Consider the following 13,103-nt stretch of genomic DNA (forward strand, 5'->3'; position numbering starts at 1 on the left):
ATAAACTCAAATATAAAATTCTCTGGCATTCCAAACCCTTTCTAACCTAGGCCATTCCTCCTTTTCATCTTTTTACACCCTCCTTGCTAACACATACTGACAGTTCCCTTGAGTCCTGATATTTTCCCTGGCTTTCTTTAAGTCCCAAGGAAAAGCTCATCTTTTTTTTATAAGGTTTTTGCAAGGCAAATGGGGTTAAGTGGCTTGCCCAAGACCACACAGCTAGATAATTATTAAGTGTCTGAGACCAGATTTGAACCCAGGTACTCCTGACTCCAGGGCCAGTGCTTTATCCACTGTGCCACCTAGCCACCCCAAAAGCTTATCTTTTACAGGAAGCCCTTCTCAGCCCTTCCTAAATCTAGTGCTTTCCTTCTTTTAATAATCTCCTATTTGTTGTATGCAGCTTGTTTGTACACATTTACTGACTTGTCTTCTTCACTGGATGGTGAACTCCTTGATAGCAGGGACTGGCTTTTGCTCTTTTTGTATCCTTAGTCACTAGCACAATGGCTGGCACAAAATGGATGCTTAATAAATGTTTAGTGACTGACTGATGGGGGCTGGGGGGGGGGCGGCGGCCCAGAGAACCAAGGGCCCTAGAAGCCAGTTTCAAAATGCCATAATTGACCTCGAAGACACAGCACTCTGATCCTCCAAGTTTTGGGGAATGAGGTGAAACCCAAGGAGAAAGAGGTCAGTAATACTGATTATGCCCCCTTACTCCCCAAAAGGGGACCACTGAAACACTTTTGTATATGCACAGAAGAGTGTTTTGGAAAAACTAATACAAGTTTGGAAAGTAATGTATGAGATTTATATTTTTAAAAAAATTAACATTATGAAATGGAGACACGGTTTCACACACAATCTTCTCTTTGTGTTCTGCTCTGTATATGGAAATTAGTGTTTAAGATCAAAATTTAAAATTTTAAAAATGTTGACTTAATATCTACCCAAATGAATCATTTCCCAAGTCCCTGCTATCAGCAACTATCTCCAAGCAGTCTTGGTCTACTTCCTTTGCTGTCAACCAGTATCTCCTGTCAACTTATTCCTGGTTTCCTCCAACTGCCACCTTTTAGCTTAAATAGAGGTATAAATGAAATGGATTTAACAGTCTACAATGATATGGGAAATGTTCTTACCTTCTTTTAGACGGTCTCCTTCAGCCTTTGTCTTCTTCTGTCTTTCTGAACCAGCTAGATCCACAAGGTGCAGCTTGGATCGAAGGCTGCTATCCCTGTGATAAAGATAGAATGACTGGGGGGAACCCAAGTTAAGCTACAACAGGTCAGGTATAATGGCATTTCAACCAGAGCACCTTCAACTTCTGTTGACTATAAATACTATAAACTTACTTGTCACTTTTCTTTTTCTGTTCTACGGAGATGGTGAAGATGGCATGAGAGCGGGAAGACTGGGAGTTCATAGCTGTGGAGGCCACAGTCCTACAGTTATTTCCCTGCTCCAAGCAGGACACGGTGTCCATGGCAAGGGAAACAGTCTTTTCAGTGAGTCCTATGATCTAATTTAAAAGGAAGAGAAAATTATCCTGTGATAACTCAAGTGCCTCCTCAAAGGGAGGGCTGGTGGAGGGAAAGTACTCTATGTTTCTAAGTTTAGTCAATCTATTAAGTCAACTTATAAGTCATGACAGTTTTTAATGATGATCTCTGTTCAGGATTGGAGAGTGAAAGCTGTGGACCTGGACAGTGTAAGAGACACAAAGCTTGGCAGTAGGACACACTTTGGTTTCTTATCTGTACCAGAGGCCCCAGGTCAAAGGGGATAGCTGTTTAGGACTAGGAAAAAAATTATTACTTTTAGGGGAGTCTTGACTGAGAGGATTCCTGGACCCAAGTGCAGGAGACAAAATATGTAATACAATTGTTTTTCTTTTCTACCTCCCTACTTGGTCTCACACCCTTCCCTGTCTTCTCCTTAATCTTACTGGACTGGGAAGTCAAGACACTCAGGTTCTAGTCCAAAATCTCCTAGTAGTTAGTTGTACAACTTTGGGCAAATCTTTTCTCTGGACTTCAGCTCTCTAACCTATAAAATACAGGGGTTTAACTCAGTTACTCTCTACAATCTGATTTGATCCTAATTCCTAATTCTTTATCTCCAGCCCTCATCATCAGATGTACAGCTCCAACTGCCTACTGGTTATTTTTACTTCAATGGCTAACCTTTCTCCCCCCATTCTCCCCTGTCCCAAGCTTAACACTGTGCCTGGGACAGAGTCAACACTTTAAAAATGTTGACTGATTGATATCTAAGAACTTAGCATTCTGACTCAAAGCCCAATTGGACTCAAACTGAATTCTTCAACCCTTGTCAGAACACCTGTGGATCCTGACTAAAATTGGAAACAATACATTGAGAATTCAGTTGGAGAAACTGGAAAAGTCCTTGGAGAGTAGGTGTGAGAGTTGAGATAGTCTTTGAAGTGCTGGTATCATGTGGTATCTGACTTATAAGACTGACCCCAGAGGACAGAATTAGAATTGGTAATCACTAAGAGGCAAATTGAGATCTGACCTAGAGAAGAACTCCTTAGCAATCAGAGCTAGTCACATGTGCCTGGAGGGCTTCAGGGGAAGGCTTTGGAGGGCAGGTCACAGAAGGTGGACTGTATGTTTCTGGGGTCATGTCTAAATTCTGTGTCAAAACACTAAATAAATCAGGAAAAGGGATTTGGGAATAGAGGCCAGGAAGATCAACAGTTGAAAAGTCCCCAACCTCACCCCTACCCCACCAAGGGAGCTTCTTCACATTTTCCAGAATTTCCAAGCCTATTTGCACACATTCTACTTGGTGCTGCTACAATTTTTTCTATGCCCCTTTCCTAACCTCTCTAGACCAAAGTGATCTTTCCTTCCAGCAAACTTGGTGAGTACTTGTTTACATCATTCTTTTAATCTTTATATCAGAGGACTGGGAACAAAAAGAGTCCAACTCCCTCATTTTTCAGAAAAGAAGCAGATACCTGACATTAGCGGACTTCCGGCCAAGATGGCAGAGAGAAGACAGGCACAGTTCTAAAGTCTCCTGATCTCTTCCCCATCTATCACATGAAACAAACCACTTAAAAGAAATCCGAACCAGGAAACCCAGAAAGAAAAGCCAGGAGAAGAAAATCTACTTCAAGATTTGTCTCCTGCAGCAGCAGCCTTGACTGAGTACCAGCAGGTGACTCTGGGCTCCGAGGGAAGATCAGCCCGGGATCAGCCAGATTAACAGCTGAATTGGAATCAGGAGTCTGAGGGCCGGAGAGCAGGACCTGCTGGATCAGCGGTAGGGCTGTATGAAGGGGGCTTGGGTCTGTGGGGAAGCAGAGGCACTGGTGTTGGTGCTGTCCCCCTGGAGCTTGGGGAAGGGGTTGCAGGGAGAGGTCTGGTGCAGGAGAGCTGCAGACGCCATCCCTGGGCTCCTCAAGTCTGAGAAATTCTGAGTCCACGCCTCCATTGCACAGAGGCCTCCTCCCAAACAAATGCAAACTACTTCTGCCTCAGGCCCAGGTGTGTGAGCAGAAGAACCAGCCCAGCTGAGGAATCACCTCAGGCCAGGGTAAAGCCCACCATAGATTGAAGGCAACAGAATTCAATAGTTCCAACACCTCCCTTCAGGCAAAGGGAGAAGGCCTCCCCACCAAGGTCACAGACACTCCAGAGAGGGCAACCAGCACCTCCTACTGGCCAGCCAGAGAAACTGCACTCAGTAAAGCCTTTAGTGATCCCAAGCCCAGGTGAACCAGCCCCCCCCTCCAACTCAAGGTCTCAGCATAATGAAGAAGGGTTAGCGGAAAGGTGGATCCATAAAAAAATTCCTGGAAGGGAAAGACCCCAACTCAGAGACACCTGGAACCTCTGAGGAGAATACAATCTGGTCTCCAGCACAGAAAGACTTCCTTGAAGAAATAAGGAAGGAGCTCAAAAATTTGGGAGAGACAATTAATACCTTTCAACTAGAAAACAAAACCTTAGAAAGTACAATTGGACAAACACAAAAGGAGAATATATCTCTCAGATCCTCAAATGAGCAAATGCAAAAAGAAATTAATTCTCTTAAAACTTCAATTGGTCAAATGGAAAGCTCTTTCAAAAGTAGAATTGGAAAAGGAGTTGCAAAAGGCTAATGAAGAAAACTCCTCCCCCCAAAAAAGAACAGAGTCTACAGAAACTAATGACTCCATGAGACAGCAAGAGTCAGTTAAACAAAATCAAAAAATAGAAAAAATAGAAGCAAATGTAAAATACCTCATCAACAAAACCACTGACCTCAAGAACAGATCGAGGAGGAGCAACCTGAAAATGATAGGACTTCCTGAAAACGTTGAAGAGAAAAAAAGCTTGGATTTAATATTACAAGATCTAGTGATGGAAAACTGCCCTGACATCATGGAATCGGAGGGCAAAGTAATTATTGAAAGAGTACATTGATCCCCACCAGAAAAAGATCCTAAAATGAAAACACCAAGGAATGTTGTGGCCAAACTCCAGAACTATCAGATAAAAGAGAAAATCCTGCAAGCAGCCAGAAAGAAGCAATTTAAATATCAAGGAGCCACACAGTAAGGATCACGCAGGACCTGGTTGCATCAACTTTAAGGGATCAAAGGGCCTGGAACGAAATATTTCGAAGAGCATGGGAGCTTGGAATGCAGCCAAGAATCTACTTTCCTGCAAAGCTGAGTCTTCTCTTCCAGGGAAAAAGATGGACATTTAACAAAATGGAAGAATTCCAAAAATTTCTGATGAAAAGACCAGAGATAAACAGAAAATTTGGATATTAAACAGGAGGTTCAAGAGACACATGAAAAGGTAAAAAAAGGGGGGGGGCGGTAAAAGGGAAAAAAAATGCAATCCAGTAAGTTGAAACTGGCTATATTCCAGCATGGGGGGGGGGGACCTCTCATAAATCCTGAGAAATGTAACTCTAACAGAGAGAATACACCTAGCCAGAAATATCCATGAGACTGCTATCTAATGGGATGTAACTGGCTTTAACCCCACTTGGGATAAAGACTCTAATAACTCTCAGGAATTTTGACTCTATTCAATAGAATATACTGCACTAGAAGGGACAGACACTCAGAATTTTCTATGACCTAGATAGAATGATCTAAAAAAATACACTACCTCCCTAAAAAGAGGGACAGGAAAGAGACGGGAGGAGGAAGGGGATTGAATGGGACAAATCTCATTACACTAAGAGGTACAAAAAACCTATGGTAATAGAGGGGAAGAAGGGAGCAGAGGAGAAACACCTGAATCTTCTTCTCATCAGACTTGGCTTAAAGTCAACCTACACATACTCAGTTAATTTATAAAACATCTAACCTTTCAAGTATTAAAAGGGGAAAAGGGGAGGGGGGACAGAGAAAGGGAAGGGGAGTGGGGGAAATAACAAAAGGAAGGGAAGGGAAACGGGAAAAAGGGAAAGGGGAAAGAAAGGGGAGGGTGTGATATAGGAGGGCAAACACACTGAAGGGGGTGGTTTTCAGAAACAAAATACTGGGGAATATGGATAAAAGGGGGGGAAGGGGGAAAATACAAACAGAGGGAAGATAGCACAGAGGACAATAAAGAATTAGTAATCATAACCTTGAATGTGAATGGGATGAACTCTCCCTTAAAATGTAAGCAAATAGCAAGAGTAGATTTAAAACCAGAATCCTACAGTATGCTGCTTACAAGAAACTCATTTGAAGCAGAGAGATACATATAGAGTAAAGGTAAAAGGTTGGAGCAAAATATATCTTGCTTCAGCTGAAGTAAAAAAAGCAGGGGTAGCAATCCTTATCTCAGACAAAGCAGCAGCAAAAAGAGATAGCATTAAAAGAGATAAGGAAGGAAACTTTATCCTCCTAAAAGGTACCATAGACAATAAAGTCATTTCAATATTGAATGTATATGCACCCAGTGGGACAGCACCCAAATTCTTAGAGGAGAAGCTGAAAGAATTACAGGAAGACATAGACAGCAAAACTCTACTAGTAGGAGACCTCAACTTCCCGCTATCAGATCTAGATAAATCAAATCATAAAACAAACAAGAAAGAAATTAGGGAGGTAAATAGATTGTTAGAAAAATTAAATATGGTAGACTTATGGAGGAAACTGAATGGGGATAGAAAGGAATATACCTTTTTCTCTGCAGTACATGGAACTTATACAAAAATTGACCATGTACTAGGACATAAAAACCTAATGATCAACTGCAGAAAGGCAAAAATAGTGAATACATCTTTCTCAGATCACAATGCAATAAAAGTCATATGCAATACTGGGCCAAGGAGATATAGACCCAGAGCAAATTGGAAACTGAATAACCTCATTTTAAAAAATGAGTGGGCCAAAAAGCAAATTATAGAAAGAATTAACCATTTTATCCTAGATAATGATAATAATGAAACAACATACCAAAACCTATGGGATTCATTCAAAGCAACTCTCAGGGGATATATTATAGCTCTAAATGCTTATATGAATAAATTGGAGAAAGAGGAAATCAATGAACTAAACATGCAACTAAAAAAATTAGAGAAAGAACAAATCAAAAATCCCCAATCAAATACCAAATTTGAAATTTCAAAAATTAAAGGAGAAATTAATAAAATTGAAAGCAAAAAAACTACTGAATTAATAAATAAAACCAATAGTTGGTATTATGAAAAAACCAATAAAATTGATAAACCTCTGGTCAATTTGATTAAAAAAAAGAAAACCAAATTGCTAGTATTATAAATGAAAAAGGTAAACTCACCACCAATGAGGAGGAAATTAAAGTAATAATTCGAAATTATTTTGCCCAACTCTATGCCAATAAATTTGATAATCTAAGTGAAATGGATGAATATTTACAAAAATATAAGTTGCCCAGGTAAAATGAAGAAGAGATTAAATACCTAAACAACCCTATCTCAGAAAAAGAAATTCAACAAGCCATTACTGAACTCCCTAAAAAAAATCTCCAGGGCCTGATGGATTCACAAGTGAATTCTACCAAACATTTAAGGAACAATTGGTTCCAATCCTATATAAACTCTTTGGAAAAATAGGGAAAGATGGAACTCTGGCTAACTCTTTCTATGAAACCAATATGGTACTGTTACCTAAACCAGGAAGAGTTAAAACAGAGAAAGAAAATTACAGACCTATTTCCCTGATGAATATAGATGCAAAAATCCTAAATAAAATCTTAGCAAAACGACTACAACAAGTCATCACTAGGATAATACATTATGATCAAGTAGGATTTATTCCAGGAATGCAGGGATGGTTCAATATTAGGAAAACTGTTAGTATACTCAATTATATCAATAACAAACCTATCAGAAATCATATGATCATGTCAAAAGATGCTGAAAAAGCTTTCGACAAAATACAGCATCCATTCCTATTAAAAACACTAGAGAATGTAGGAATAAATGGACTGTTCCTTAAAATAATTAGCAGTATCTATCTGAAACCATCAACAATCATTATATTCAATGGGGAGAGGCTAGAGGCATTCCCAATAAGATGAAGGGTCAAACAAGGGTGCCCATTATCACCATTACTATTCAATATTGTATTAGAAATGTTAGCATCAGCAATTAGAGAAGAAAAAGAAATTGAAGGAATTAGAATTGGGAAGGAAGAGACAAAACTCTCAATCTTCGCAGATGACATGATGGTCTACCTAGAGAATCCCAAGAAATCATCTAAAAAACTACTGGAAACAATTAGCAATTTTAGCAAAGTTGCAGGTTATAAAATAAACCCCCATAAATCCTCAACTTTTCTATATATGTCTAGCAAGAAACAGCAGGAAGAGCTAGAAAGAGAAATACCATTCAAAGTAACCTTAGACAGCGTAAAATATTTGGGAGTCTATTTGCCAAGACAGACTCAGAATCTTTTTGAAAACAATTATAAAACACTTCTCACACAAATTAAATCAGATTTAAATAACTGGGCAAATATCAACTGCTCATGGATAGGGAGAGCTAACATAATAAAAATGACAGTTCTACCAAAACTAAACTATCTATTTAGTGCCCTGCCAATCAAAATTCCAAAAAATTACTTTAATGAGTTAGAAAAAATTGTAAGTAAATTCATATGGAGAAATAAAAAGTCAAGAATTTCCAGGAGCTTAATGAAAAAAAATGCAAACGAAGGTGGCTTAGCACTACCCGATCTAAAATTATATTATAAAGCATCAGTCATCAAAACTGTTTAGTATTGGCTAAGAAATAGAGTGGTGGACCAGTGGAATAGACTAGGTGTAAAAGCAGGAGAGGATTATAGTAATCTGCTGTTTGATAAACCCAAAGAGTCCGGCCACTGGGATAAAAACTCCCTCTTTGATAAAAACTGCTGGGAAAATTGGAAGTTAGTATGGAAGAAACTTAGATTAGACCAACACCTCACACCCTTTACCAAGATAAGATCCAAATGGTTACAGGACATAGACATAAAAAACAGTACTATAAGCAAATTAGAAGATCAAGGACTAGTCTACCTGTCAGATCTATGGAAAGGGGAACAGTTTATGACTAAGGAAGAGTTGGAGAACATCACTAAAAACCAATTAGATGATTTCGATTACATTAAATTAAAAAGCTTTTGCACAGATAAAATCAATGTAATCAAGATCTAAAGAAAAGTACTAAATTGGGAAACAATCTTTACAATTAATGATTCTGACAAAGGACTCATTTCTAAAATATACAGAGAACTGAGTCATATTTTTAAAACAAAAAGCCATTCCCCGATTGACAAATGGTCAAAGGATATGCAAAGGCAATTTACAGATGAGGAAACCAAAGCAATCCATAGCCATGTGAAAAAATGCTCTAAATCATTCATTATTAGAGAAATGCAAATTAAAGCTTCTCTGAGGTACCACCTCACACCTCTCAGATTGGCCAGTATGACCAGGAAGGATAATGATCTTTGTTGGAAGGGATGTGGGAAATCTGGGACACTACTGCACTGTTGGTGGAGCTGTGAACTCATCCAACCCTTCTGGAGAGCTATTTGGAACTATGCCCAAAGGGCAACAAAAATGTGCATACCCTTTGACCCAGCAATACCACTACTGGGTCTATAACCTGAAGAGATGAGGAAAAAGAGTAAAAACATTACTTGTACAAAAATATTTATAGCAGCCCTGTTTGTGGTGGCAAAGAATTGGAAATCCAGTAAATGTCCTTCAATTGGGGAATGGCTTAGCAAACTGTGGTATATGTATGTCATGGAACAGTATTGTTCTATTAGAAACCAGGAGGGACAGGATTTCAGGGAACCCTGGAGGGATTTGCATGAACTGATGCTGAGTGAGATGAGCAGAACAGGAAAAACATTGTACACCCTAACAGCAACATGGGAGTGATGTTCAACCTTGAGGGACTTGCTCATTCCATCAGTACAACAATTGGGAACAATTTTAGCCTGCCTGCAAAGGAGAGTACCATCTGTATCCAGATAAGGAGCTGTGGAGTTTGAACAAAGTACAAGGACTATTCCCTTTAATTTGGAAAAAAAACCAGATATCTTATTGTCTGATCTGGTTACCTTTAAGAATTCTGTTCTCTTTAAGGATATGATTTCTCTCATCACACCCAATTTGGATCAAGGTACAACATGGAAACAAAGTAAAGACTGACCGAGTGCTATCTGTGGGGTGGGGTGGGGGGAGGGAAGCAAGATTGGGAGAAAATTGTAAAACTCAAATAATAACTATAATAAAAAAAAGAGAAGCAGATACCCAATAAGGGAAAGTGACTTTCTCAAAGTCACTCAGAAATCCCAGGAGGTAGTATTCAAACTCATGGTCTGATTACAAACCTAGTGTTTTGTTGCTCCCACCCCCATCCTTACCCCAGGGTACTCTGGCACAGTACCCTTTACATGCACTTTGATACTTCAAGACTGTTTACACTGATTAAAATTCCCTACGAAATAATGGTCATCAGAGCAGTTTTGACTTTTATCCATTTCACACTGTTCAGTGTCAGTTCATTTAAATAGATTGGGGCTGTTATAATGACTTGTAGTATTTTCTTAATTTTATCCTTTCTTCTAACTTGGTGGTGATTTGGATCTTTGCTTTAACTAGCCCAAGGTCTAACTACAGAGATAACTGACTTAGAAACACTTCCCACATAAATTACTAGTCTATCATTATATATTATGGGATTGACTTTCTTTTTTTGAGATGTGATTTGATGTTTGCCCTCCACCTAGTATCTTCTGGTTTCCATGTAAATTGAGTTTGGAGAATCTTGTCAAGACTTTCAGAGTCTCTCTATTTTATTCTCCACAACAGATCTTGGCACATAAGCCACCTTTATGTTGGTCCTTTTGCTTGTTATGAACAAAGTATAGCAAGATTAGCAATTATTCCACAAAATGATTTTTTTCTTGTTACCTCTGGGCACACAATGAAACCAATACCACCAATTCCTTTATTTACTTGTCTAAGTGGTGGTTTTTCCATATAGAAGGCATTTCTTTAGGTCTTCTGGTTTCATTTAGAGCAAGAATGTTAATGTTGACACAATTCATTTCTTCCAGGAGCATTTCAACACATTGATTGTTGGACAAAGATTTCATGCTTAAAGTGTCAACAGGTAATTAATGGTTTATAGAAAGTCTAAAAATGGGGATTCGTAGTACCCTCTAACCCACTTCTTTTTTTTGCAAGGCAATGGGGTTAAGTGGCTTGCCCAAGGCCATACAGCTAGTTAATTATTAACTGTCAGGCTGGATTTGAACTCAGGTACTCCAGAGCCAGTACTCTATCCACTGCACCACCTAGCTGCCCCTTATAAATGTAGTTTTATCTGTTTTATGGGTTGCTACAGCCAAATAAATTCATCACCTAGTGGCCAACCTGCTGGTGATGAGCCTTTCCATACCTAACTAGGCTGGTCCAAGGATTGGAGGTACAGCCTGTCACAGGGACCATCCTTCAAAGTGTTTTTAGTTTGGTAGAAAATGTCAGAGTTCTACTCCACTAGCACAGCCTTTGAAAATCCAGGGTTGCCTTCATGCCATGTGATAAGGCAATGAGGAAGGACTTGTATAGAGTAGATATGCAGGAAATACTTGACATTTGCTTTGCCTAGAATGATCTCTTCTATAAATTATACTCATTTTTTTAAAGGTCTAATTAAAGTTATGCCTCTTCCACAAAGACTTTTCTGACCATTCTAAACTTTGTTGATTTCTTTGTGTATTTATTGTCCATATAACACTAAGTAAAAGGCAATGATCTGAAATGTTTCAACTATGGCTGTCTAACCTTTCCAATTAAACTCTAAACTATCTGGGGGTAAGAAATATGACTTAAACTCCTGTTATTCTTTAAGCAAGTTAAGCTCCCTAAGTTTCTGGACGAATAAATCTTCAATGAATACTTTGCTATCAGTATATATATAGTATATAGGAATGGAAATTCTTCAGAGAACTGGATATAGCTTTCCCTCCTCCTTGCCTCTACCCCCAAGTTTCCATCCAGGAATATATTTAGCATACCCTGGCTTCTGAGGAAATGGGGGATACAAAAGTTTTCAGGTATGATGTCCACAGACAATAATGTGAGTTTCTTAAGAGCAGGGACAGTTTCATTTTTATCTCTGTATCCCCAGCATTTAGTACAATACCTTACATACACAGTAGGCATGTATCGGTATTTGTTGAATTGAACCTTACCATTAGCACTGCCAAATATTTCTGTGTCACCAAGAAAAAACAATTTACCTTTATGCCTTCCTTAGGATCTTCCCGTATATTTATTTGTGAGGATTTCTCTCGAGATGGGCATAGCAGGTCTAGAATCTCCTCATTGTAGATCTGTTTAAAAACAAGGTGACAAAAGAAAAATATCTTAAATTGCCTCTTCCTCCTGGGCATGGGCAGATGGAACTAATGCTCCCAACTCCAGAGGAAGCCCCTGAACTCAGGAGCTGAAGAGGTAGTTTGCTAAGGTGATTGCAACAGATCCAGCATCTGAGTATTGAGGATGGGGTGGGCTAGGAAGTCAAGCTGCCTAAGGAGGAGTTAAAAACAGAAGAGGCCAAAAATCCTGAGGTGATCACTGGTGGCATCAGACCATTATACTCCAGCCTGCCTCAGTTAGGGAGATGCAGGTTCCAAAATGAAAACAATAGCTTCAAATTACAAAATTATATTCCAGATATTTCATTTTTATCTCTAAAGGATGTTTTATAAGTTAAATTGAGGTTTTTCTGTATGGTAAGACAGAAAATGACAAAGTTAAAAGGTGTTTCCCAAATCAGCAATTAGTTATCAGTAGCTACAACCTTTATTGCTGCTTAAGAGAACAGAGGAGGCAAAGAACATTCTCTCAATTGAAATTCAACTAGCTTGCTTCCAGGAACCAGGTCCTTGAATGCAGGGCTCACACTCAGAGCATCTTAACCACATCAAAATTAGTCAGGAAAGGGTCAGGTAGGAAGATTTTAAAGAAGTTTAAGTCAGATGTTCTTGATGTGAGGACTTATAAACTTTTTTTAATACTATGATTACTATTTTAGTATAGTTAGTTTCCTTTGTAATCATTTAAAAACATTAATCTAAAAAGAGGTTCACCAGATTGCCAAAGGGTCTGTGACACAAGAAAGGTTAAGAATTCCCCTTTTAGTAAAAACTACTGTTGCATGCAGTTGGAAAAACAAATAAAATAAAATTATATGTATATGTATATGTATATGTATATGTATATGTATATGAATGAAAGTTTCCTATTTTGAACAAGAAATAGAGTACATTATAAATTGCAAAATAAATGATTATAACTATATTAGATTAAAAAGTTTTTGTACTAATAAAACCAATGCAGCCAAGTAGAAGGAAAACAGAAATCTAGGAAACAATTTCCACAGCTGGGGTTCTGATAAAGGTCTCATTTCTAAAATATATAGAGAATTGCATCAAATTTATAAGGTCACAAGTCATTTCCCAATTGATAAATGGTCAAAGGATACAAACAGGCAGTTTTCAAATGAAGAAATTAAAGCTATTATATAATCATCTGAAAAAGTGCTTCAAATCATTATTGATTAGAGAAATGCAAACTAAAATA

At 38.4% G+C, this 13,103-nt stretch overlaps 1 protein-coding gene across 3 annotated transcripts in view; it reads right to left on the minus strand.

The window, feature by feature from the left end:
* Window positions 1-13,103, minus strand: part of KIF4A (kinesin family member 4A) — a 93,488-nt gene that overhangs the window by 68,703 nt on the left and 11,682 nt on the right. For 2 of the 3 annotated variants that reach the window (XM_074208355.1, XM_074208352.1), the window contains exons 5-7: window positions 11,759-11,851; window positions 1,362-1,528; window positions 1,149-1,243 (exon numbers count right to left, since the gene is read on the minus strand). In XM_074208355.1, coding sequence (XP_074064456.1) covers window positions 1,149-1,243; window positions 1,362-1,528; window positions 11,759-11,851 — 355 coding nt within the window. The remainder of the gene's footprint in view (window positions 1-1,148; window positions 1,244-1,361; window positions 1,529-11,758; window positions 11,852-13,103) is intronic. The other variant, XM_074208354.1, reaches the window with a different exon arrangement.

The sequence above is a fragment of the Macrotis lagotis genome, chromosome X (genome assembly GCF_037893015.1).
Source record: "Macrotis lagotis isolate mMagLag1 chromosome X, bilby.v1.9.chrom.fasta, whole genome shotgun sequence".
In the NCBI taxonomy this organism is placed as follows: Eukaryota; Metazoa; Chordata; class Mammalia; order Peramelemorphia; family Peramelidae; genus Macrotis; species Macrotis lagotis.